General features: G+C 46.6%; 1 protein-coding gene across 11 annotated transcripts in view; it reads left to right on the forward strand.

The window, feature by feature from the left end:
* Nucleotides 1-27,568, forward strand: part of CHST11 (carbohydrate sulfotransferase 11) — a 266,145-nt gene that overhangs the window by 103,595 nt on the left and 134,982 nt on the right. For 10 of the 11 annotated variants that reach the window (XR_015164017.1, XM_086401099.1, XM_086401101.1 and 7 more), the window contains one exon: nt 22,719-22,804. The exons of the other annotated variant lie outside the window; for it this stretch is intronic. Coding sequence is in view for 8 of the 10 variants with exons in the window: in XM_086401099.1 (XP_086257225.1) it covers nt 22,719-22,804 (86 nt within the window). In the remaining 2 variants the exon portion in view is untranslated. The remainder of the gene's footprint in view (nt 1-22,718; nt 22,805-27,568) is intronic. 11 annotated transcript variants of the gene reach the window in all.

Genomic DNA, 27,568 nt, shown 5'->3' on the forward strand with positions numbered 1-27,568 from the left:
TCTGGAGGATTCTTTGAGCTGATTCAGGTACCAGCAAACACACCTTCCTTCTCTCCTCAGTGTGACCGGGGCAGACATCACTAGTGGATTGCAGTACCTTTCTCCATGCAGAACCAGAGTGGAGCCCTGGGATCCTTGCCCCACAGTGTCCAAGCCTGAGAAACTTGGTGTGTGTGTGTGTGTGTGTGCGTGCGCGTGTGCGCTCAGTTGCTCAGTCATGTCTGACTCTTTGTGGCCCCATGGACTGCAGCCTGCCAGGCTCCTCTGTCAATGGGGTTCTCCAGGCAGGAATACTGGAGTGGATTGCCATGCCCTCCTCCAGGGATCTTCCCAACCCAGGGATCAAACCCATGTCTCTTATGACTCCTGCATTGGCAGATGGGTTCTTTACCACTAGCTCCACCTGGGAACCCCCTCTTGTGCCTTTGCAGTTATAGAAATTGAGCCTGGGAGCCTTATGTGTCCAGCTGAAGGCAGATCTTCTTGTTAGGTGGGCTAAAGCACAGACACATTCATACATACATAAAGTTCATACACATATAAAGTTTATATGAGCAGCTTTCATAATGTATAAATACACTTGTGTGCATATATGATAATATATATAAAAATTTCTCCCCCTATTTCTTTAAATCTGAGATTCTCCATCAGGACCAATCCACCAAAGGCAAAATTTGCTGATGTCTCTAAAGAATGAAGTGTACTGTAATTCCAATAAAATATCATAGCCACTTAAGCCAGCCACATTAGAGCTGCAAGTATCTTTTGGAAATTGAACCTCGTGGGTCAGATGGACCACATCTTGTGGAACAGGCAAGATGCATCTGACATGAGGATGGCTGATAAGTTTGGACATCTTTAGATGGGCAGGGGAGTGCAGCTACAAAATATCTTTGAGTTGCAATCAGATCTGGCAGAAAATTGAGTCCTTCCTTAGAAGGCAGAAGAAGGTTTGTTTTAAATGGTGAGTTTCTCTTCGGATAGACGGTGTCCCTGGGTGCGTAGGGCTGTTTCCCTGCCCTTCTTTCCCCGCCTCCTCTTCCCTTTCCTCGTGTCTCTTAGGATCCAGCTTCCTCCTCAGGAAAGCTTCCCCTCTCCTGAGAGCCTGAGCCCTTCTTGTTAAGCTCCTGTTGAAACACACTTGTGTCTTGTGTCGTTGCCATGTCTCCCCAGTGAGACATTCTCAAGCTCCAGTTGGGCCCGTGCTGTCCTGTGGATCTCCTGCCTCCCTCTCTAGGCACAGAGAGGGGCTCCAGGCCCACCTCAAGCTTTGTGGAAGGTATAGAGGCGAAGCTGGTCCATGCACCTGTGGCTTCCCAGGTAACTGGTGGGGAAGGACCAGTGTGTCTGTTCCTTTCCACACCAGGATTCAGGGGATTGGGCTGCACCCTGTCACCAGGGCTGCTGTTTAGGGCCTCCTGGCCTTTCAGCCTCATGGATGCTCTGATTCTTATTGCGTGGAGAAGCCAGGTTCTCGTCTCTTGTTGCAGTCTGTTGCTGCTCTGCTGTCTTGGCAGCTCTCGTTGCCATGCAACAGTCAAAGGTACCACGCCAGTGGGCCCCTTCCACTGTTTGTGCATCAACTCTGCTGTCCGTCTTCCTTACCTTTTAGCCCTGCTGTAGGATGGGGACCGAAGGGACTGGAGCTGCAGGCTGGGCCAGTTTTAATTGAATTCTGCCTGCTACACCTTCACTGAGGACCTGTATGTTAGCAACTTTAACCAGAAGCTAAGATGGGACGAGAGTGACTCATGACTGGTTTGCCTAGTTGCTTCCTGGGTCTTTGAATGTCATCTTGAGATTTTACAAATGTGATCCTATTTATTGCTGGTGGGACCTCCCCTGGAAATAAAGGGACAATGGCAAACTGTCTTGCTTTGATACTCTTTACCACGTCCTTGTGGACTTGCCTAAGCATCTGCCTGCAGTGCAGGAGATGTGGATTTGATCAATGTAGGAGACGCAGGTTTGATCCCTGGGTTGGGAAGATCCCCTGGAGGAGGAAATGGCAACCCACTCCAGCATTCTTGACTGGAAAATCCCATGTTCAGAGGAGCCTGGCGGACTACAGTCCATGGAGTTGCGAAGAGTCCTGCGTGACTTAGGGACTAAACACACACACACACTGTACTCACACAATTGGGAAGTTAGTGTTATTTCCATTTTACAGAAACTAAATCTCAGAGAGGTTCAGTAAGTTGGCCAAGTAAAAGTAACACAACAAGTAAGACAGAACTGGGATTCAGTGCTGGGCAATGCGGTTTTATAGTTTGTGTTCTTAGCCAGTATTATATACTTCCTTTCTGCTTATAAAAGTTGAAACTTACCCTGCTGCTGCTGCTAAGTTGCTTCAGTTGTGTCTGTCTTTGCGACCTTACGGACCAGGGTCATCTGTCTATGGAGATTTTCCAGGCAAGAATACTGGAGTGAGTTGCAATGCCCACCTCCAGGGGATCTTCCTGACAGGGATTGAACCTGCATCTCTTACTTCTCCTGCACTGGCAGGTAGGTTCTTTACCACTAGTGCCACCTGGGAAGCCTGAAACTTACTCTCAGTTCATTTCAGTCACTCAATCGTATCTGACTCTTTGCGACCCCATGAATCGCAGCACGCCAGGCCTCCCTGTCCATCACCAACTCCCGGAGTTTACCCAAACTCAATGTCCATCGAGTCGGTGATGCCATCCAGCCATCTCATCCTCTGTTGTCCCCTTCTCCTCCTGCCCCGAATCCCTCCCAGCATCAGGTCTTTTCCAATGAGTCAACTCTTCGCATGAGGTGGCCAAAGTATTGGAGTTTCAGCTTCAGCATCAGTCCTTCCAATGAACATCCAGGACTGATCTCCTTTAGGATGGACTGGTTGGATCTCCTTGCAGTCCAAGGGACTCTCAAGAGTCTTCTCCAACACCACAGTTCAAAAGCATCAATTCTTCGGTGCTCAGCCTTCTTCACAGTCCAACTCTCACATCCATACATGACCACTGGAAAAACCAGAGCCTTGACTAGACGGACCTTTGTTGGCAAAGTAATGTCTCTGCTTTTGAATATGCTATCTAGGTTGGTCATAACTTTTCTTCCAAGGAGTAAGCGTCTTTGAATTTCATGGCTGCAATCACCATCTGCAGTGATTTGAGAGCCCCCCAAAATAAAGTCTGACACTGTTTCCACTGTTTCCCCATTTATTTCCCATGAAGTGATGGGACCAGATGCCATGATCTTCGTTTTCTGAATGTTGACCTTTAAGCCAACATTTTCACTCTCCTGTTTCACTTTCATCAAGAGGCTTTTTAGTTCCTCTTCACTTTCTGCCATAAGGGTGGTGTCATCTGCATATCTGAGGTTATTGATATTTCTCCCGGCAACTTACTCTAAGAGAGTTTAAAAAGCTGATGACCTTTTCAAGGCACTGCTGCCTTAGGTATATAGCTACATTTATTAAGTACTTACTTAATAAAGGAAATACTTAAAAGTGTGCTAGTCACTCTTAAGTGCTTTTGTAATAGTGCATTAATCCCCACAGCAGTCCTGAGAACTGTTCTGACTTTCCCATTTTAGAGATGAGAAAACTGAGGCAGGTAGAGATTCAGTAACCAGTCCAAGGTCATAGAGCCAGGAAGTGACAGAGCTGAAACTGGAACCCAGTGGTTTGATTCCATATTCCACATGCATAAGTAAAACTACTAGTTTATGAAACAGAACAAGACATACTTCTCAGTTTAGTTCTGAAGGAAGAAATTCCAGGAACAGAAAACCTGGAGTTACCATAGTAGTTACCAGAGCTCAGCCTATGAGACGCCTCATTTTTCAGAATGTTTTATATGCTGAGTAAAAAAAAGTACATGACAAATGCAACCTGTCAGATTTACTTAAAAAACAATCATTAGGGTTTGTGGGCAGTTTACCTAAGAACTAGTTTCCCTTATGTTCTTAATACTCTGTTTTGAGCATTTGCCCTTAAAATCTAGAGAAGAGCTCTGAAGATATCTGATTGCATTTTGGAATCTTCCTAACATGTAGCTTCATAGCTCAGGACATCATAGGCACTTGGGAGCAGAGTATGAACATGTTACCTTGATTGAAAATTGAAGTGTTATATGTGGGATAAGAAGACACTGAAGTGGGGAGAGTCCAGGTTAGGTATTTAGGGACCACATTTTTGGGGGGTACCTCCAAGATACATATTTTCCATCTCTTCCCCCACTCGTGGATCCCTGGAGACAAACCACAGCCTTGTTGGCAACGGTGGTACAGGTAGGGTGGTCCATTGACTACGTGGTGCCAAGAGCCCCTAGTGCCTGGCTTTCTCTCCTGAAGGCCGACACTCCATGTGGCCCTCTAGATTCTGCTTCATAATCTTAGTTTACGGTTGGCAGAAGAGGACAGGATTGCGAAAGAAACTCTTTGCAGTCACAATGCGTGGCCCTCTGAACAGCTCTGGTCCAGTTTCTGCCAAATTGCTAAACTCGAACAGTTAACGGTCGGTCTTGATGTATCTGACCACCTACAAAACCGACACGCCCTGCCTTTGATATTTCCATTTGTGTCAGAGGAGCATGAAATGAGTATGTGAGCCAGCCTGTGACACAGCTCCTAGGCGAGGATCTAAATGAGATCAGGGGCTCCCCTGTCCTCCCCCACTCAACTGATTTCCAGTCTCCTGTGCCCCCCACGTGCCTCTTCCTCCCAAAGGGTTAAGTTGCATAAAAGCTGGGCCCAGGTGCCTGTGTCTCTCCTCCTCCTGATGTGTTTGTGTGTTTCCCTCCCCATCACCCTCTTCCTGGTTGATCTTGTTGTCTAAGAGAAAGTTGACTCATTTGTAACATTTAACCAGCCTCCCCCTCCCAGTAGTAGGTGTGTAAGCAGCTGGGGACTTGACCATCTGTGAACCCTCCACACTTCCAGCAAATTCTCTTCCTATCTTTGTGGCAACCTCCACCAGCTCCGTGCCTTCTCTGTGCCCCATCTGCCCCCTCTCTCATATCAGGAATCAAGCTGAGGGCGGGGATGGTCATGGGATGACTTAGAAAATACCCACTCATTTCCTTCCTGATAGAAAGTGTGCCGGGCATTTAGTGTTAGGGATAGAGAAGTAAGTGCACAGGATTCCTGCCCTGAAGGAGCTCATGCTTTTAGGAGGAAAGGCAACATCATAGTATAACTAGTTGCTACAGGTTAGTGAGTACTCAGGGTGTAAGAGGCACCTTGCTTTACCCAGATGATCTCATCTGAGCTTCACAACAACCTCTTGAGCTCAGGAAGTCTTCTCATTTTAGAGATGAGAAGCGGCAAGGATGGTAGGTCAGTTGGCCAAGGTCACATGGCTAGTAGGTGGAGGGCTCTTGGTCATCTGTCTTCAGAGGAGAAACGATGTTATTATTATACATAATAACATTTATTGAAGGTCTACCATGTGCTGTATATCAAGTGCCTACATGGATGCTGACTTCCAGTCTCTCTGAAATACTCTGAGGATGGTTTTGTCAAGACAGTTGTGATTTGCTGAGGACCACACAGTAGGACGGAGAAGGCAATGGCACCCCACTCCAGTACTCTTGCCTGGAAAATCCCATGGATGGAGGAGCCTGGTGGGCTGCAGTCCATGGGGTTGCGAAGAGTCGGACACAACTGAGTGAGTTCACTTTCACTTTTCACTTTCATGCATTGGAGAAGGAAATGGCAACCCACTCCAGTGTTCTTGCCTGGAGAATCCCAGGGACCGGGGAGCCTGGTGGGCTTCCGTCTATGGGGTTGCACAGAGTCGGACACGACTGAATCGACTTAGCAGCAGCAGCAGCAGCAGCACACAGTAGGAAGTGGCAGCTTGGGATGACACCAAAGTTGGTCTGGTTCTAGAACCTCCAGGCTCCTAACCCCTGGGCTGTATCACCTCTTGTTAGAGCTGTTTAAGATTCACCATTGAACCAGCCACTTGTTAGAGTGAAAGGAAGAGCTGTTAAATGTGATTCCCGGACCACAGTTACAAATGGGACCCATATCAGGGTATCTGAGTTCCATGTTCACCCTGGAATTTTCTGATGTGCCAAGCACTGTTGTCACGGTGAGCAGGGCAGGGGGGCCTCTTAGAGCTAGACGTTCAAGGGGGAGGGGGCGGTAATGAGGTTCCTTCAGGTGGGAGGGGAGGTCAGTGCTTTAAAGAAGACACACAGGATAATGAGATAAAAAAGGGTGCGGGATAAGCCCTCTCTTCGGTGGGGCAACTGAGCTGCAGCCTGAGGGACTGTCTGGGTGAAGAGGGCCTTGGCTGAGCATAGAAAGTTTTGGAAGCAGGAATAGCTTGACCATAGGAGGGAACAGAAATTCCTGGGTGTGTTCGGAGACCTGTGAGTGATTCTGTGTGTCTGGAAGTAGACATCAGTGGGTGAGGTGAAATCCGGCTGCAGACTGTCCTGCCTGAGACACGGAGCTCCCATGTGGCCCCCTTCTGAGGGAGGTGGTTCTGGGAGCAGTAGGGTTGGGGGCCTTCCTGATAAAGGAGGCCTCTCGCCTGGAGAGAGGAGAAACTCTCGTTTGAGATAGGAGGGTTGGCTTCTCAAAGTCATGCTTGTCACCTCTAAGCCCAAGGGCCATGATTTGTAATCACAGGGTGGATGGCTCACACAAGCTTTGGTCTTTTCTTAAATAATAGAAGTGTGAACACTGTCATCACATTTGTTCCCTACCAAGCACCTCCACGTGTAGTATATGAATAAACATGATAACAGTTAACATTCCTGGTGTGTTCTTGTCTGTGTCCCAGTGGGTTGAGAGCTTTTCTTGCATTGGTCCTTGTGAGAGCTCTGTGAGCTTAAAACTCTTGTTATAACCATTTTAATGATGCAAAAGCTTAGGTCTAGAGAGGTGAAATGTAAAGAGCCCAAGGCCACACAGTTGGGAGAACAGGCCTGGAGTTCCTGATGCAACAGGCCGAGGAGGCAGCCGGGGCAGGTGCTGTCAGGCCCATTTGACAGAGGGAGAAGACTGAGGCATGATTATGAAAAGGGTATGGAAGAGAGTTGGGCCTGGCTGCGGTTTTTCCAGCCCTGCCTGTAACTCAGTGATAAGTTTATTCTGGGGAGCGGTGTAAGCGAGCCTAATTGCCCTCACCCCTAAGCCATATCAGTAATAAAGCTGAGCATTGGATCTCCAAAAGAAAAAAAATGCATTGGACCTGGAATCCAGGTGTTCTGGTTCTGGTGGCCGGTCCTCTAGCCATAGGGAGGGTGGCGGAACCGCACACTCTGTGCTTTGCTCTGACTTGTTCAAAGCCGAGGGCCTCCTTAAAATTGGGAGAACGCCCTGGGCGGCCTTTGCCAGGAGTCAGAGTTGGCGGCAGTCCCACGGCCACACCCCTTTGGCTGACTCTAGAGCCCATGTAAGGGCTGCGTCTGGTCCATCTACCCCCCTGCTTGACTCTTTAATACACTCCAAGTTTCCCCACATCACCTGGGACACGAAGCCCAGAGAGAGGCCTGCTGAATCAGGACCTTGATCATGGGGTGCTGGAATCTGCATTGACCTCCCCCCAGGCGGGGTGGTGAGGGGTGTTCAGGTTGGAGAACCCACTTGTCTAGGTCTCGGCACTGAGCACCCTGGGAGGGGTGGAAATGGCCGTGGATTTCCTCTAAGGCCCGAGGCGTGATGTTTAAACAAATCGCGTGGTTGCTTTGGCCAGGGCAGAGGCTATTATCATCGGCCCTAGACGTTTTGGGACGTGCTGGAAATAGCTCGCTGGCAGGGTGCTTCTATTTTGCATCAGTATGATTAGGTGTGTCTGCAGCCTGTCTCTTTCTTTTTTTTTTTTTTTGGTATCTTTGAAAAAACTATGGTAAAATATACATATAAAAGCAGCCATTTGAACCATTTTAGGTGTACAGTTCAGTGGCGTGAAGGATATTCACATTGTCAGGCACACAGCCCAGTCCAGGGGGCTCCTTTTGGAATTGTCTAGGAGGGAAGGGCTGTGGACACTTTTGGTGCTTAATAATTGCTTTCAGATGACAGTGGACTATAGCCTGCCAGTCTCCTCTATCTGTGGGATTCTCCGGGCAAGAGTACTGGAGTGGGTTGCCATGTCCTCCTCTAGGGGATCTTCCCAACCCAGGGATCAAACCCGTGTCTCCTGAATCTCCTGCATTGCAGGCAGATTCTTTACCACTGAACCACCTACTGGAAGATGACGGTGGAGCAACAGGTGTTATTGGGGTGCTGGGGTAAATTCTTACGCATTAAGTAAGCATCCCCACTTCGGACTTTCTTATGAGCAACTTAACTTCAGTCTGAGAGGCTGGTGAGCTGTGTTTAATGCTCAATTTCTATTTCTGGGCCAGGAAGGAGGATGAGTTCATTGTCTGGTTAATGCCAAAGGCTGGTCAATGCCAAAGGCAACTTCCCCTGCCTCCCCCAGCTCCCCAGCAGAATAGAGGCTATCTCTGTAAAGAACCCGTTTCCCCCCTGTGTATGTGTGCCGGTAAGAGACAACCCACGGTCATGACTGAGGCTAGGGTTTCAAACGCTGCCGACGCAAGACCGATCAAATTGAGAACTGAACAAATGGGTCTTTTTATATGTAAGAGGAGATTATTTTACCCCGTGTCAACAAAAGATCTGTAGACAGTCTTGTTCTACATTTCACACTGCTGACTTCATACGTGTGAGAGGGCTCACGACCCATTTACATTTTTTGGTGCATTTGGGTTCATTTCTGTGGTTACCACTCGGAGGATGCCTACAAAAGCTGGCCTGTTCTGTGCTGGAGTGTGTTGCCAGTGGAATTCGGTGAGCCTCACAGCAGTGCAGGGGAGGGAGGGCCTTGAATCAGCGAGTGGACTGAGTTACAGCAGGATTGAATATTGCAGCTGAAAGGGATCTCAAATAGAGTAACCCCCCTTATTTAAAGATGAGGAAATTGAGACCAAGAAAAGAGGGTGTGGGTCCTTACCCAAGGTTACCCTGATAGCTAGGAACCCAGCCTAACATTGGCTTCTTGGTCTCTAGCCCACTGACGTTCCACTGCATCAGACCTTCCTAGTCCTTGAACTCCGGCTCCCATTGACCAGATTGCTTGCAATAGAAAAAAATCTGAAGATGAGTTTTCCTGAATCGAGAAAGTGCATCGTTAGTTGCTCAGTTGTGTCTGACTCTTTGGGACCCCGTGGACCAGGCTCCTCGGTCCGTGGGATTCTCTAGGCAAGAATACTGGAGTGAGTAGACATTCCCTTCTCCAGGGGATCTTCCTGATGCAGGGATTGAACCTGGGTCTCCTGCATTGCAGGCAGATTCTTTACCATCTGAGCCACCAGGGACAGCCCAAATCATTTATATATTTTGTGCCGTCTCCATTTGCCAAATTCTGCTGCTGGGCTCACAAAATGCAAGGTAGTTTGAGTAATTTTTGAGGCCAGATATATCTGGAGATACGAGCTAAATGTCCAAGGAGCCTGTTTAGCAGTCCCAGCTGACCAGAAGGGATATTTTAGCTGCTTGTGAGAAGCCATTCACACCCTTTACCAGCATTGATAATTGAGAGACACATGGAATGCTATTTGTAATTGAAGACCACAGATAATGGTCACATAAGGTCATCCCTAAGTTATCAGTCCCTTTTATTTCTGATAGACATTTGAAGAAAAGGGCCTGAACTTTGAAGAACACTATTCTCCTTTTTGCTTTCATGGCCCTTCAGTTATTTCATTAGGAGACTGAAGCCAGAAATCATTTGTGACTTATCTCCCATACGTTATAAATTTGGGGGATAAAATATCTTTGGGGATTTATTTAAACGAGAAGGAAGAGTCTAGGCTTAAGCAAGAGTATAAAAGAAAATGGAAACTAAAAATTGGTTTCTCGATTTGGCTAAAGTTTTCAGTACAGTTCAGCCACAGAGAAGCCAGCTTTGACTACTACATGCATGGGCTAGTAAAGGTCAGGATGTTAAAACAAAAAGGTTTAATTATGTCAATTAGGTTTGATGTTAGGCTGCAGGTTTCCAGATACCCTCAGGCTCAATTATGCTCACCGTGAAAAGCAAGCGTTGACATTTATTGCTATCAGAAGGAAGTGAAAGGCCAAAGTGCTTTTCCTCTGTCTCTGTGGCCCTGCTCCTTCTGTCCTGATTTCTTTCTTGGTGAAGTCATTCACCCTTGACCTTGGACAACCAGGAGCTTGCTTCTCTCTTCAGAACCTCTTAGAAGCAGGTGCATCCTGCTTGTGGACTGACTTACGAGCCTCACTCTTATGGTCTTGGGTCCTGTTTCCAGGATTCCAACCTCCTTGACCTCCTGCTGGTCAGATGGAGAATTGCCGGAAAGTCACAATGATCTAGTAATGTTTTTGCGGTATTAGTATTCTATCCATATATGTATGTATCTGTTCACATATCAAGCATAATGATGTCAACTGTTTAACAAAGTTTATGGGAGAAAGGCTTGATAATTGAGAAAATTCAACCCCTGTTTGCTGGTTGGTTGTTTTTTAAGTTGGAGTATAGTTACTTTACCATGTTGTGGTAGTTTGTGCTGTACAACAAAGTGAATCAGCTGTATGTAGACATATATCCTCTCCCTCCCTCATGAGCCTCCCTCCCACCCTGCTATTTGTTTGCTTTTGATGTTGTAGTTTTTCAAACTTATAGAAAGCTGGTTACTTGATTTAGTGGCGAAACATTGGCGACGCTGTCTGGGATTTCTGGCCTTAGGAATTCTGTCACCCGTAGGACGAACATCTTTAGCCACTTTATTCTACCTGCCGGTACTGAAGTCTGGGCAGTTATTTGGAGGATGGCTGGGTCTTATATTGATAACAGAGGATCTTTCTTGATAATGCTGAAGACCCACTTCCCCGCTCTGCCTTGACATTCACAGGGTGTGGTGGCTTCTAGTAGTGTTCAAGACACGGAAGGCGGGGCCTTGGCATGGTGATGAATGGCTTGGGCACTGGGCTGTCTCAGGGGGCTGGTTATCCTGAAGCTTCCTGCCTGTACCTGAGCGAACCCTCTCTTTGGGATCACCCTCAGAGGGTACAGGACATTCTGATGCTGTGGCACTGTGTCATTTGGACTTGAGGATATTTGTCTTGGGTTGGAAAAGAAAGCATTAAGTTTGCAGCCAAAGGAGAGAGAGGAGGAGGGAGAAAGGGCAGAGGACACGTTCTTTTCAGGGGTTTGGACTTAAATTGAGGCATGGAGATGGAGATAGGGATGTGGGGAGGCCCGCAGATCTGTAGAGGGAGTCAGGGATCACCACCACCACCACCACCATCATCATCATCTTATCCTTTCCTGTTTTATTCAATCTAAAAAGACACCAATTGTAAGATGCACCTCAATTTCAGAGATGTTTAAAAAAAAATGGAAATGACACAAATCATGACCAGCAATGTATTCGATGCTTTCATCTCATGTAATCCTCTTAATAACCTTGAAAGGCAAGTTCTCTCATTCCCATCTTCTTGGGAGGAAAACTAGGGCACAGAGGGGTCAAGAACTTGCAGATCACTCAGCTGGCTAGTGGAGGAGCTGGGATTGAAGCAGGAATTCTACCATCGTTGGGGCTAATATCTTTAGCCACTTTGCTCTGTCCTTTGGCAATGAAGTCCGTGATGTTTGAACACTTTGATGTCAGCATTTTGACCCAGCTGTGTCACACAGATATGTTAACTCCACGCCGGTACTTTGAGCAAGCGGTTTAAATATCATTGACATATTTTCACAGTATTATTCTTGACAAAGGCAGGACCCAGGGTTGTAAAATGCTGCTTTGGTGTGTTTCATGTCTTTCACATTGGTAGATCTCTACTGATAACACTTAGGGATACTAAACACTTAACCTGCTCTATTAGTAGAGAATGTTAGTTACTGGCTGTGTGTGTGCACGTGTGTGCATGTGCACACGCGTGTGCACTCATTTGTGACCGACGCTTTGCAACCCCACGGACTGTAGCCCACCAGGCTCCTCTGTCCATGGGATTTTCCAGGCAAGAATACTGGAGTGGGTTGCCATTTTTTTTCTTCAGGAAATCTTCCACACCCGGGGATCGAACCTGCATCTCTTATGTCTCCTGCATTGGCAGGCAGATTCTTGAGCTCTAGTGCCATCTGGGAAGCCCTGTTAGTAGGGAACCTGTTAGTTATTGGCCGTGTGACTTTGCAGATACCTCTTTGCCCTTGTTTCCTCGTCTGTAAATTGGGAATGATAACACGTTTCAGAATGGTGTCGAAGAAAGGAAGGTTAAATAACATTTACTAAAGTGCCTGGCATTTGGCATGGTTTATGATAGGAACTCAAAATATGTCCTGCTTGTTCCTGTCCCCCTCGTCCCTGGGTCACCAGGTAGCAGGTGGCCGCAAGTCCTGAATCAGAACTGCTTCTAACACACCTGGCTGCGTCTCATATAGAAAGCATGTGGCTCTCATATCTTCTTGCAGCTGGGACCATTTGCAAACAGTGTCTTATTGTTTTACAGCTTTTTAATTTGCCTGCACAAATAGAGCCTGCCTGGCTGACTTTGAAGGAATTTTAATAGCTAAACCCAGTCTGGACATGCGTGCTGCACCAAAAGACCATGCCTTCCTGCTGATCATGGCAGTGAGGATATTGTGCACAGCTTCCTTCCTTTTCGGAGAAAGATGGAACTCTGTCCCTTTGTATTGTCACAAAGGCTTGCCTTTTTTTTTTTTTTTTTTTTGAAGAAAAGCCTAAAAATGGGAAACATTTTTCTGAGGAAGATCACTAAAGTAGCTCAAGTCCTTTCTTGCGCCTCCTGAGTTCATTCCCATCCCACTGCATGTCTTCAGAGGAACTGTGGTGTGAGGTTCAGCCCTCATCTTGGATATTCCCTAAGAGGGAGGGAGGGAGAGGCGAGAGCATGGGCACTGGTAACAGGAGGCAGCTACAGTGGTCTTTCCCCTCTGACCATATTTCAAGAAAAATAACATTCGAAGTGCAGCCTAGCTTCCCCCCAAACCCCCGTGTGCCTTCTCTGTGCCCATCCTGAGCCTCGCCCTCACTCATTTTTTGGATCGTCTCCAGCACCTGCCTCATCCCTATACCATTTGATGGTGGCAACGTAAGTTACACTTCAGTGAATTAGGATCCTGAGACAGGCAAAAACAAAGTGATCTCATTTTTCAAAGATCTGTTGGATTTATTGAAGAATATCCACATCAGGGGCTGCAGAAAATTTTGGTGTCTTCCTCGGGAAAATTCCAGCTTTTTGTTTAGAACTTCTCGGGGCTTTCCAGTAGCACCTTTAACACCGAGAGTTGATTTGTATCTAGTATTATGTTGAAGTACTATGTTGAAGCCATCATTTTTGAAATGGGAAAAATGATATATAGAAGAAGGCGAGAGGCACTCTGACAATTGGTTTCATTTTTATGTCTGTGTACTTACCTAGCCAAGATCCTGATCCTCATGATATTATGAATTCTGCTGCTTTTACTTAAATCCCTTTTCCATGTCTCCACATTATTTTAATAACAGTATCATTTTTTTAAGTTATGAATGTACTGCAGTTTGTTCACGACATACCTAAGTGAACTGTGATTTACGAAATTATTCCTCTCATCTTGGACATCTTAGAGTGTTTACAGTGTTTGGCCATGGGACAGGAAATATTATAGTAAACATCTTTGTGCATAAATCTTTTGACTTCTGTTGAATTATTCCCTTGGTGTAATTTCCCAAGGGTGACTGTTGGCGTTGAAGGCAGTAAACACCTACACGGTTCTAGTGGTGTAGTGCATATGGGGGTTTATTTATTTTTTTTAATCAGCATTCTCTCTGCTAATGTCTTGTGCCAGAAACATGTCAGGAGAAAATAATACAAATGAACAATTTTTAAAAAGACAATTTCCATCTTTAACTCATCTGCTGCTGCTACTAAGTCGCTTCAGTCATGTCTGACTCTGTGCGACCCCATAGATGGCAGCCCACCAGGCTCCCCCATCCCTGGGATTCTCCAGGCAAGAACACTGGAGTGGGTTGCCATTTCCTTCTCCAATGCATGAAAGTGAAAAGTGAAAGTGAAGTCTCTCAGTCGTGTCTGACTCTTAGCGACCCCATGGACTGCAGCCTATCAGGCTCCTCCGTCCATGGGATTTTCCAAGCAGGAGTACTGGAGTGGGTTGCCATTGCCTTCTCCCGTAACTTATCCAGACATATGGAAATGAAAATGTGGGTTTGTGTAGATGGGTGACTGACTGCCTTGGAAGCCTCCAGCTCTTTATTACTGGGAGTAAGTCTTTCATTGTGGGAGACAGTCTCTAGCTCTTGCTTTTGGGGAAAAGGTATGTACAATGTCTGATCATCTCTGCTTCAGCATCAAGCTTCTGCCTCATGCTCATTTTGAGCAGAATGGTTAGACCTCCATCGTACACCACCTGCTGTGACGAGACTTCCTCTCTCATTCATGAAATAATGTAGTGTCCACAGATGGTGTGTATAGCGTGTGCGCAGCCTTGATATTTGGGGTTGGAATAGAAGAGGATTTTGAGGTGCTCTTTGGGAAGATCGAGGAAAGAATGCACTGGATATCAGGAATTATAGTGTGCTATGCATTTACCTTGGACAGGTGCTGTTCTAAACACTTGACATAGATGAATTTATTTAGTCCTCACAACATTCCTAACTTAGTAGGCATATCATTATCCCCATTTTACAGATGGGGTCACTGAGGCTGAGAGACTGACTCTCTTGTCAGGGTCACGTAGGATGTGAACCCGTGTGTATTCATTTCCTAGAGCTGCCATAACAAAGTACCCATGTGTGTGCGGGTGTGTATGTGTATATGTGTCTGTCCTCTCCTCTTCTCATAAGGACACCAGTCATTGAATTTAGAACCTGCTCTAATCCTGGACTACATCTCTTAATAACATCTGCCAAGACCCGGTTTTCAAATAAGGTTCCATTCTGAGGTTCTGAGAGGACATGAATTGAGGGTGGAGAAATGGGAAAGAAACCAGCAGCAGAGGCAAGAGCAAGTTTTAACCTGATGGTGTTTAGAGAGGATGGGTCCTTAGAAGAGGATGTGTGGTGGGGAGTGAGTGGAGGAACCCCGTGCAAGAGATAGGGGTACCCAGTGCAGCTTGACTGTGTCGGCATGAAATGACCCGGCCTGGAGCCAGCTAGCTTTGTGTACTCGACGGGAGAGACCTATTCTCCCGTCTGGGGTTAATGCTCTGCTGTGCTTGAGTAGCTTAAGGAAAGGTACTTAGAATATTTCCTTTCTCAAGCCGCCCCGTTATTTCTTATACCGTGAGTCTGAAGCTGTGGGGGAACCCCAGAGGCAGACATAAACGTCTCCAGGTCGTAAAATCAAACTTGGAGCACCAGCCACAGGGAAGAAAGTATTTTGGCATATTATCTGCATCACTGCAAAATAGATTTATAAAACATGCCAAGGAAACTGCAGGGGAGAGTGTAGAAATTCTCCAGCAGGCAAGGAAAGGTAAATGAAAATTAACTGTACCGTGCCCATAATTACTCCTTCAAGGTGTGGAGAATGTAATTAGTATGATCTGGACTGCCGTGCTGTGTCTCGTTTTATTTAAGTGAACATAAAAGGTAATTTATAAGGGTTTTCCTAGGTTAACTGCCAATTTAATTCCTTGAACTGTGTTTTTCCACCGGCTCTTAGGTTTCTCAACAATAAAAGGCATCCACCGCTTAGGGGCTTTCAGGAATTTGTGCTGAGGTCTCGGGATGGGGGCCGCTTTGCCTTCATCTGAGATGCTCAACCTCTCCACCCTTGGCCTAACCCAAAGGTGTCAATGCCTGTTAATTTTCTGTTAATGTGAGTGTTTTCATGTCACTGAGTGTGACAGTTGTGTACAACTGACAGAAGCTTTTAAAAAAACTTTTAAGTTGCAAATCTAGCAAGATATCCTTTAAGTTAAGAATTTTACTCTTCAACTCATAAATCTAGTAAATTTTTAACAGTTACATTTAAGGTAGTCTTTGATTAATAATTGACCCTTGAAGGAACTTCACCTACCTTTAATATTTTAAATTGCTCTTTAAAATTTCATATATTTAAATCAGACTTCAGATGTCTGATTAACAAACATACTTAAATAATGTAAATCCAATACCTCAATGACAGACATTAAGTTTCTTAAATGTTCTAATATTATATGTAAACTTAGAAGGTTTCAATTTAAAATCTCAAGTCGAATAAATTGTTCAATTAAATCCTTCATATGGGTGAAAGTGTTAGTTGCTCAGTTGTGTCTGACTCTTTGCAACCCCATGGACTGTAGCCCGCATGGCAAGGTAAATCCTCCTACTCGAGTAGGTCAACATCTTAAAAATATGAATCTTAGTGGGTTTTCTTCTTAAACATGTCTGTCCGTATTTTAAAAAATAGCCTTATTGAGATATCATTTACATAAAAATTCACTTATTTTAAGTGTAAAAGTCAATGAATTTTAGTGTGTTTGCAGAGTACACAACCATCACCACAATCTGATTTTAGTACATTTCCATCACCATAAAAAGAACTTTTTGTGTCTGTTTACTATCCCTCTCCCCATCCTTGGCCTTAGGCAACCACTAGCTGACTTTCTCTGTCTTTGTACTTGCCAATTTTGGACTTTTTTGGGTACTTACTTTGAGATCATGCTGGGTTTTTAAGGAAGCAATTTTGACATCTCAAACAATTTTAGGGTCACCTTCTCCAGCAGTTTTTGGGGTTACTGCCTCTGTGGCTGGAAGTGTCTTTGTGAGCTGACCTCTGGCTGAGGAGCTGAGCTCTGCCTCTAAATGAGGGCTCTTATAGCCCATGACCCAGATTCAAGACACTAAGTATTGAATTCAAATGGCTTCCCATGGAAGACCAAACCCCACCTGGTGGCTTCATTCCATTCTGATTGCCTGTCCACCTGCTGGGCTCACTGCTCTGAAGTGTTAGTCGCTCAGTGTGTCTTGACTCTCTGTGACCCCATGGACTGTAGCCTGCCAGGCTTCTCTGTCCATGGGATTTCCCAGGCAAGAATACTGGAATGGGTTGCCATTTCCTCCTCCAGGGGATCTTCACCACCTCGAGACTGAACCTACATCTCCTGCTTGGCAGGCAGATTCTTTACCACTGAGCAACAAGGCCAAGCTGGCAGCAGAGGCCAGTTAAGAGGATTTGGTCCTAGTCCCAGAGGAGGTGATGGTGGCTCGGGCCAGGTGTGAGGGGCCAAGATGAGCTGATGGAGAAGGGGGGTGATGGTGAGTGAGAGCGGGGAATGAAGAATGACTCCTGGCTGTTATGTCCACCCAGACAGGTGCATAGTGGTGGTGTTGACTACAGTGGGGGACACCAGGGAGGGACACTTCAGGGGTGGAAGTCCTGAGTTCCCCTCATCAGTATTTACTGTGTTCAGCAAGCTCAGGTTGAACCTCAGTGAGCCCTCTTGTCCCTGACCTGACTCTTCTAAGATATCTAAGTCGGGGAGTTTTGAACAATATGTCATGACCCGTCAGTTGGTTGTAAAATCAATTCAATAAGTTGGACTAGTATTAAATAAAACAGAGCAGGGAAATAGTGCATCACATGTAGTGAAAGTGAAAGTCGCTCAGTCATGTCCAACTCTTTGCAACCCCGTAGATTATAGAGTCCATGGAATTCTCCAGGCCAGAATTGGAGTGGGTAGCCTTTCCCTTCTCCAGGGGATCTTCCCAAACCAGGAATCAAACCCAGGTCTCCCGCATTACAGGTGGATTCTTTACCAGCTGAGCCACAAGGGAAGCCCAAGAAAACATGTAAACTGGGTACAAAAGGAGAAAGGGATGAGAGCAGGAGTCAGGAGCCCCTTTTTCTAGTCACAGCTGTGCTTCTGACAATCCGTGGGCCTCAAGCGAGTCCCTTATGCTCCTGTGTCCAGGGCCCACTCTGTAAAATGGGGTAGGGGGCAAGGAAGGCTCCACTGGGTTCTCCCTATCCTCCCCCTTTTCTCGCCTTCACCTCTTCCACACTGCCTCTGTGGGCAGAGAGCAAACATTAGCAGTCAGGAAGGTCATTACTAAGCTTTGCATCCTGCCATTTCTCTTGTTCAATCAAAACCAATTCAGAGGGCACTTTTCCCCAGCTGTGCATACCCAGTCCCTTTGCTGGTCTCCAAAGGCTCTTCTTGTGGCCAGTGTGCCTCTGCCAGCACTAACCTATCTGACTGACAGCTGGTTTGCACTTGGACAGGGATCTTGGGCTTCTTGAAAGTCAGCACAACCCTCTGCTTGGGACACATTTTCACAGATGTCCCAGGATCACCTGAAAGACGGAATGCCATTGATTGCCATTGGTTTTGGTGAGCATATTTGATAGCCAAGGTCTTCTCACAACAGGGAAATGTACTCTATACAAGTATATTCTTCAAAGCTGAGAATCAGAGTCCTTTGGTGGAAGGTTTCTATGCAGTAAATCTCCTGGCTCTTAGATGAAGCTGTGTTCTTTCTCTTCTTGAGTTACACCGAACGCATCTACCTAATTCTTAGATTTATACCCTTGACCTTCATCTGCCAAAAGTTTAATTCATTTTAGTTCTGCAGCCACAGGCTAGGCATCAGGAGCTTTGAGAGCTTACAGTAGGAGAGGAGACTGACATGAGAACTAGCTACAGTAAGGGTTCAGATTAGCCCCAAATCAGAACCCCAGGTGCCTCAATATTCTGGCTGGTTGTAGGGTCTCCACTAAGGAGAAGTGGATCTAGGGATCGTTTTGAATGGCTCTGGGCTATTCCTGTTGAAGGGACTGTGAGAAGGAAGGAATAGAAAGTTGGAAAATTGAAGTTTGTTAATTAAATATTAGCGACAACCTAGGCTGAACCCAGCTCCTACCTCAGTGTTTGGGGTTCCTGAAAAGTCCCCTGTGAACACAAGTGTGCTGAGTGTCTGTAACACACCTGAAGGCTCTGGTTGGCTGGAGAACACTGCCTCAGTATTCAGGACTGCCTTTTTTTTTTTTTTCTTTGCCTGGCCTTATCCAGTTGTGCATGTCCATGACCTGTAATGTCAGGGACCTGTAATATGTCTCGTTTCAAAGGAGTAGGGGGAGCATGCAGGGTTTGGACTCCAGCTTTGCCACTCACTAGCTATGTCAGCAGGTAAATTCCTCAACCTCTCTGAGCCTCAGTGTCCTGGTCTTTAAAATGGATGTGAGTCCACCTGCCTCCAGGGTGCTCATGAGGAGTAGAGGAGAGACAGTATGGCAGACTAATATTTACGGAGTGCTTGTCAGACTCATTGAAGGTGCCTCCAAGATCCATGAGAGCACACCATTACTTTTGCTTTTTGTTTGTTTAATTCCTTTGACTAAGAAAGCCAATAAAAGAATTTTGAGGAAGTTTGCTAGGAAAGAACATGTTAACTTCTCTTCTTTGCTGTTAGGAAATGGTTTGGCCTGATACCTTTTAGCTGAAAAAATATCTTTGAAACTCTCAGATGACCGGTTGTTTTACTTTCATTCATTTGACACACATGTGTGAGTATCTACTATGCACAAAGCACTCCCTTAGAGGGCAGGAGACCAGGCAGATGAGGCCTGCATGGGGCTTGGCTGCCAGGGCCTGGGGTTGGGGAGGACCAGTTAGCCTGGGGAGGTGGGGTAGGCCTGGTCCTGCTCTCCCAGCCCTGCCATGGGGCTTTTAGCCATTCCATGCCCTCCTGGGGCCCGTTTTCTTCTCTGAAAATGGGCTGGGATGGTTTTTCCAGTAGTCATGGACAGATGTGAGAGTTGGACCATGAAGAAGACTGAGTGACAAAGAATTGATGCTTTTGAACTGTGGTGCTGTAGAAGACTCTTGAGAGTCCCTTGGACAGTAAGGAGATCAATCAATCCAAAAAGAAATCAACCCTGAATATTCATTGGAAGGACTGATGCTAAAGCTGAAATTCCAATACTTTGCCTACCTGATGTGAAGAGCTGACTTATTTGAAAAGACCCTGATGCTGGAAAAGACTAAAGGCAAAAGAAAAGGGTGGCAGAGGATAAGATGGTTAGATAGCATCACTGACTCAATGAACATGAGTTTGAACAAACTCCAGGAGATAGTGGGAGTCAGGGGAGCCTGGCATGCTGCAGTCCATGGGGCCGCAAGGAGTCAGATACAACTTAGGAACTGAACAACAGCAACCATATTCAACAAATTACATGAGATATTCAACACTTGATTATAAAATAGGCTTTGTGTTAGATAACTTTGCCCAACCGTGGATAATTGAAATGTTCTGAGCATGTTTTAGGTAGGCTAAGCCATGATGTTTGGGAGGTTAGGTGTATTAAATGCATTTTTAAACTTATATTTTCAACTTAGGATGAGATTATGTCCTGATAAACCCATCATGCTGCTGCCGCTAAGTTGCTTCAGTCGTGTCCGACTCTGTGCAACCCCATAGACGGCAGCCCACCAGGCTCCCCCGTCCCTGGGATTCTCCAGGCAAGAACACTGGAGTGGGTTGCCATTTCCTTCTCCAGTGCATGAAAGTGAAAAGTGAAAGTGAAGTCGCTCAGTCATGTCCGACTCCTAGCGACCCCATGGACTGCAGCCTACCAGGCTCCTCCGTCCATGGGATTCGCCAGGCAAGAGTACTGGAGTGGGTTGCCATTGCCCTCTCTGTAAACCCATCATAAGTCAAGGCATATCTGTAAACACAACTGTTTTCTGGGTCCAAGAAATCATACTGTGAATTGAACCAGTTAGATTCTTACAAAATGGTCTTGCATTTCGTTCATGTTTAGAAAGGAGAAAACAAGTCCTGTAGCTAAAGAAAACTCGTGGTGGGTGGGCAGCAGAAGGCCACTGTTAAATGTCCTTAGGGATTCCTTTCTTAGGGCTTTTGATCATCAGACCTTTCATTTTCAAAGGAAAAAAATAACAGCAGCCTGTTGCCAATGGCAGTTTCCTTTCTACCTAGCAGGAAACAATGTCTGATGGGTGTAAAGGAAGCCTTGAATCCTACATCATTCATGAACCTCTTTGAGTGCCTACTGGGCACCAAGCACCAGAGAAACAGCATGAATACAATGGAGGGGGTCTCTGCCCCCTATACCTGATGTCTGGCATATCCAAGGTGTTTAATAAAAATTTGTTGAGTAAGAAAATGAATACAGATAATAACTGTTAATAGTTTTTCTGTCCTGTCACATCATTTTGATGGCTCCTGTAACACTGGGTTACATTCTAAATCACCTGTCCTAGAGGTGGCCAGCCATCCTGGTCTGGGGCCAGCAGGAACTGTTGAGATGCGTGGTGGACTTGACACTTGATGTTGGTCCAGCATGGCAGTTGAGGGCATGGGCTGCATGTGTTGGAATCCTTTCTTCGCCTCTTCCCAGTCATGAGATCTGGGCGGGTTCCCTGACCTTGCTGTGCCTCAGTGTTCCCATCTGTGAAGTGGGGCAGTAGTGTTGCCCACCCCCTAGGGTCGTGGTGTGGCCTACATGTGTGCGCTGCTTGGCGCACTTTCACGGCCCTCTAAATGTTAGCTGCTACCCTCTGCGTGTGCTGTTCCTTTGACTTCCTCTGAGGTATTAGACACACAGGATAAATACACCCACGTGCTATCATTTGGGTATGAAGGAGCCCAGTAATGAGGTTTGAGTCTCAGCTTGGCAGCTCTCTCCCCACATGGCCTCCGCCTTGGTCAAATTCCTGAGGTTAAGGGCGGCTCAGAGAGGTTAAGGTCCTTCCTTCACTGTGTGAAGGATTATGTGGAACCCAAGTGCCCAGCACATGAGGCACCGTCCATAAATGGCAGGATTGTTGTCAACCCCATAAAAAGCACACCAGGCCCCTTGGCTTTTGTGGCCTGGAGTGCCATAGCTGGTTCACGGGGCGCCCAGGGAAGTCGTGGGCAGGCCTGGAGGAGGCCCTGAGGGCGGCCGGCCTTGGGAAAGGGCCCACGTCGCAGGCCCCACACGGTCAAAGCATTTTAAAGGCCTTGTATTAGAAAAATAAACCAATTAAATAATACTGCCCCCCATAAAAGCTGACTTTTAATGGGTTCCATGGTGGGGTTTTGCTCTGTGGCGGTCTCGTAGCCATTGGTCTTGGGGCGACTGTCTGCCGCCACGGGGAGAGTTTAATCTTGCATGGGGTGGGCAGAATTTTACAAGTTTTCCAGCTGTTTTTCCTCCTCCGAAGTGTTGCTATGTCATTGTGCGCTGAGGGCAACCTGCATGCATTTAACAGTTTACCTCGTTTGGGGTGGAAATGAAAAATGAAGTAATAAATTAAAGAAAAACACAACGTGGATTTTTCCCCGCTTCTCGAGGCAACCGTGGAAGAACAAAGAACCAGTGTTTCCCCGGACCGACTGCTTAATCAAATTCTAATGGCTTTTATGTACGGACCCTTGCCCACGGGACCCGCCTCCTCCCCAGCAAGGGCTCCAGGGCGCAGAGGGTGTGTTTGGGGCTTGTCCCACCAACACCAGGGTAGGGGGTCAACAAATGGCGGCCCGGGGGCCGCAGCCGACCCACTGCCTGTTTTTGTGAAATGATTGGGGGAAAAAAATCAAAAGAAGATTTCCTGACACGTGAGAATTACATGGTGTGGACACGCCTGCAAGCTGGGGGAGACCCAGGGGGCCCCGTGGCACCGGGCAAAGGACTAGCTCAGCCAGAAGCTGGTTCTCTCTCTTCCTTTCCCACCTGTTTCTTCTTCCCTCTGTGCCTTTTTCTTCGTCAGACAGCAAATGTTTGTTGCCTATTTCTGATGAGCCTTCGCTTTCTCTCCTCAGTCATGCGGAGGAACCCCTTTGGTGTGGACATCTGTTGCCGGAAGGGGTCCCGAAGCCCCCTGCAGGAGCTCTACAACCCTACCCAGGTAAGCCCTGGAAACTTCTTTGCTTCTCCACTCAGAGTCCATGTGTCAGTTTTTGGGGAAGGCAGGGGGATTGAAAAACTCCAAAATTCTGGTCTTTGGGGATTTGAAATTTCTTTCCACTGCCTGGGTTTTTACCTTCAGCTGGTTGCTTTCTCGGTCACCCTTTCTCTATAGAGTGGCTCTGCGATTCTAGCAAGAGGTATTTCGAATGAGAGGAACGGGTTGGTGGAGTGCTGGACTGAGCTTTGAACCTGCTCAGGTTTGGGGTCCCTGAGAACCACATAGCTGCAGGTGCCAGCAAGGGGCTCTGAAATTGCAGAGCCTGCCAGGCTGTGCAGTCTCCCTGTGGATGTCCCCAAAGAAGGCCCACGTGGGGGATGAACTCACCACCCAGATCTCACGTCCGATTATTAGAGCCCAATGATGCACCCAAGAGGTGCATCTCACTGCGCTAGTCTGACAAGACCCTTGTGTGAGGAGACTTTTTGCCAAGTGACTGTCATGGTAAGTTGAACTTGATTATGAAGAGTTCCTCTCTGAGCAAAATAAGCTCCAACCAAGACACAGTGCCCTCCATGGAAAGCTAGGAGCAAAGGGAGGAGGCCTCGTTGCCATGGTGATGGCAGCGTTGGTGTGTGTGGGTCTTGATGAGAAGACTCCAAGGCTGGCCCTTTTGGGAGAACATTAATTAGCTTGTAATGCCAAGAACTGGTGAATGAACAACTAGTGACCCATTAGCTGACCTTTGATATCTGGTGGGAAAGAGGGGGAAATGTACTCCTTTGGCTATAATCTCTGAGAATGATTTTGTATCAAATTCTTAAGTTAGCATTTCTGTGGACCAAGGTGCTTGCAGAGGAAGAAACTCTTTGCTTCCCTAGAAGTGCTGAATTCCTGGAAGTCTTGCCAAGGGATGAGCCTGAGAACTTTCTGATTCCACATCTCTTTCTTGTCTTTCACCCTTTGGAAAAGTGGACTCTTGAGTTTGAGCAAAATGAGTGGCCTAACCATGTTAATTCACACCCCTCTTTCAGCCCCATCACTTTGGAACTCAGTGTGGTGGGGCCAGATTAACCAGGTGATTGCAAACTCAGATTGCCTGATGTCTCCTTTACTGGGCTTTCTGGTAACTCAGCAGGGAATTGGCCTTTTTAAAAAATGGTTATTGAAGTACAGTTGATTTACAATGTTGTGTTAGTTTCAGGTGTGCAGCAAAGTGAATCAGTTATATATATGTATATATATGAATACTTTTTTAAAAAAAATGCTCTCTTCCACTATAGGTTATTACAAGATACTGAGTATAGTTCCTTATGCTGTATGGTAGGTCCTTGTTGGTTATCTTGATTTGGGTTTTGTTTGGTGTCCCGATAATCTGATTACTATAGGCCAGTCTCCCACCTGTTCACATATTGGTCCTAGGAAGAGACTTCGATAGAAAGGATTTCTGGTTGGTGAAAGGCTAAGTGTTAGTTGCTCAGTCGTGCCCAACTCTCTGTGATCCCAAGGACCATAGCCCACCAGGCTCCTCTGTCCATGGACTTCTCCAGGCAAGAATACTGGAGTACATTGCCATTCCTTTCTCCAAGGGATCTTTCTGACCCAGGGATCGAACCCGGGTCTCCTGCATTGCAGGCAGATTCTTTACCTTCTGAGCCACCAAGCTCAGCACCCCTCTTGCAGTAAGCTATGTTGAAAACATGTGTTATCAAGACACAAACCATACCTGTCTCTTTCAGTTGACCTCCTCTGTTCTCAGATTATTTTCTCTTTTGAAACAAGACTGCTGAAGGGCTCCTGCTTTCCTGAGCAAATTTTATGAGCAGCAGATGGTGTCATGGGAAAAGCTATTTCTGAAGTAGATATTTCTCTGGACAGGTAGTCTATGGACTGTGTCGGCACCAGTCATCATTGCGTCCCCAACCCTGGCCTGTAGTGGGTGCCCCCTGAGTGTCTGATTGAAAGAGTGAAAGTCCAGGTTTAAATTCCTCCTTCACTCAAAGCTGGTTGTGCAACCTTGAATACTTGATGAGTTCTCTTTAGGGTCAGCTTTCCCATCTCTCCGAAGTGTTGGGAGGATAAAATAATTCTGATGTGTCAGGGGCAGGGTAAGCATGGTTCATCATTATCATGATTGTGAGAATGGCTTCACTATTGGAAGCCTTGACTCAAGGGTCAGACTTGGGTTCAAAGTTTGTTTTCTTCATGTACCAGCTATGTGAGTGTGGGCAAGACACTTAACCCATCTGAGATTGTCTCCCTCCTTTATAACATGGTGTTAACAATTCCTGCCTTGCAGGCTTCCATGAGAAGATGTGCCTTGCTCAATGCCTCCTATGGAGTTTGCTCCTTGCCAGATTCATTCATTCATTTACACTTTCATTTCTTCATCCGCTGTTGTGAATGCCCACTGTATGTAGCACAGTGCCAGGCACTGGGCACAAAAGGCTGAGCAGGGCTCGTGTGGTTAGCCTTCTGTGTCTGCTTCTCCTTGTTATTCCAAGGTTGACTTGAGTGGGTTACCTGATGAGGGAGACCCTGCTTGTTCTATTTGTTAACCAATCAAAGAAGAGAGAACGTTCCATCTCTTCCATCTGGCAGCGTTGGATGAGATGCTCACTTAGAAGCCTAGGACCTGGGAGGGAAGATAGGGCTGGGGAGGCGTCTCTGGGAGCCGTTTGGGAGGGAGTATGTGGGTGAGTCACCAGCCTCCATCAAGAATGTTGTGGGCAAGCTGTCTGTCCCCTTTTGCTGGTAACCAGGAAAATGTCCCTGCAGGAAGATCTCCGCGTTTCCTCGGGATGTTGTCCCGGAATGTTTTTTCTTAGGCTGGTTTCCTTTACAAGCTGCAATTATGTTCTCTTCCCACACACGTTCCGTTGGTGGCGCTTCTCCGAGAAACTGTCTTCGTGATCTTTGGGATGGCTGTAGGCTGGAGAGTTCAGAGGAGAGAAGGGAGCAGGAGCTCCTGTGGAGCCAAGTCTGGCTTTGTGTCCATAAGACATTCACAAATGCTGCACCCAGTGGGGCTTGGTTTTGGTTTCTCGTGTTCCCCTACCAGCCGAGCTCTGGAAGCTGCTAAGTCTGGACTGATGTTATCACAGAGGCAGATGACAAACACTGTAATTGCTAGAAACCAAACTGCTCCCAGAGATGCCATTTCCCCTTTTTATGCTGACTGGTTGTTTGGGTTTGATATATGATGGTGAAAACAGGAACTGTATATTTTAGACAGTAAGGAAACCAACATTATGGCAAGTAGAGCCATCCTAGTTACCAGGTACTGGGAATGTAGGCCAAATGCTCTCTGCGTGCATGCATGCTAAGTTGCCTCCATCCTGTCTGACTCTCTGCGACCCTGTGGACTGCAGCCCATCAGGCTCTTCTGTGTGTGGGATTCTCCTGGCAAGAGTACTGGAGTGGGTTGCTATGGCCTCCTGCAGGGGATCTTCCGGACCCAAGGATGCTCATAAACTTCTCATGGAATGTTTGTGTCAAGCCCTAAAGTAGGTGGTACACCCCCATTTTACATATGGGACAACTGAGGCCAAGGAAGTTGTCACACAGCTTGTAAGAAGCAGAGTAAAAATTCAAATCCAGGACAGGCTACAAATCCATTTATCTCTGTGCTGTATTCACTGCTGCCAGCAAAGTTCTCTTGGCAAGAATTACCCCATCCAAAAAAGAAAAAAAAAAAAAAATCACATCCAGATTTTTACTGGACAAAAATCTTAAAAGCTCCCTTAGGAAAATTGGCTATAATCTGCTTTTAGTGTCCAAGGTTTTCTTATTTTAGTGCCTCGCACACCCCTAACCATTAAAACAACAGTGGGTGGAAAAAAAGTTTGTAGGTGATATTCTTAGAAAAACTGTACTCTGATGTCTTATAATTTTCCTGGTTCTCCGCTGTCTTCCTGGCCCCAAAATAAAGCGTAATTGCTGATCATATCAGCTGGCGTCAAGTCACCGAAAGTTCAAGAGTTGCCAACTGCATATTTGCGGGCCGAGCACATGTGCGGGCTGCCCCGCTCAGCCCAGACAGCAGGGCAGAGCTCTGCTGTCAGCCATTAATAGGGCATAATTGCCCCAAAAATGCCAGCAAGGGGTGGGACAGCCTGTCTTGCCTCACCCACCTCCCGGTCCTCTCGTGGGTTCCCTGAAGTCTTCCCGGCATCACTCATGTGGTTCAGCCCTGCCCTGCCTGCTTCTTTCTTTAGCGTTTGCACTTGCTCTGTGATTACTATGTTCCGAGAAGACAGATGCTCAGTCCAGGGGCTGACCAGGAACTTCTAAGTCCAGGAGGCCTCCATGCATGCGCCAGTAGCCTGCAGACCTTCCTAGGGGCCCCTGGGGACCAGAAAATACAATATTTTGACCAGTCAATATTTTATTGTAATAATAATTTAAACAATTGGACCTTTATTGGTGCAGTCTTTTATGTGTTAAAGTATATTTACTTCTCCATAAGATGGGCTCCAAGAAGAAGGATGGAGAGAGGGAGAGAAGGGAAGGAGGAAGGGAAAGGAGGAGGAAAGTTACTGTTCATTGAATGTCAGTGACTTTCCACACATATCTCATGGAATCTTCACAACAGTCCTAGAAGGAAGGTTATCTATAACTTCATCCTTCAGATAAGTTAGCTGAGGCTCAGAACTGCTAAGCAATTTGCCAAGATCCCATAGCTCCTTAATGGTTGTGCTGGGTCCACCTGACCTGGAGAGAAAGTGGGAGGAAGAACTTCTATCCCATTATCTTTCCTGGGTG

The sequence above is a fragment of the Bos grunniens genome, chromosome 5, assembly GCF_055505025.1.
Source record: "Bos grunniens cultivar Pamir isolate PY7600 chromosome 5, Bosgru_T2T1.0, whole genome shotgun sequence".
NCBI lineage: Eukaryota > Metazoa > Chordata > Mammalia > Artiodactyla > Bovidae > Bos > Bos grunniens.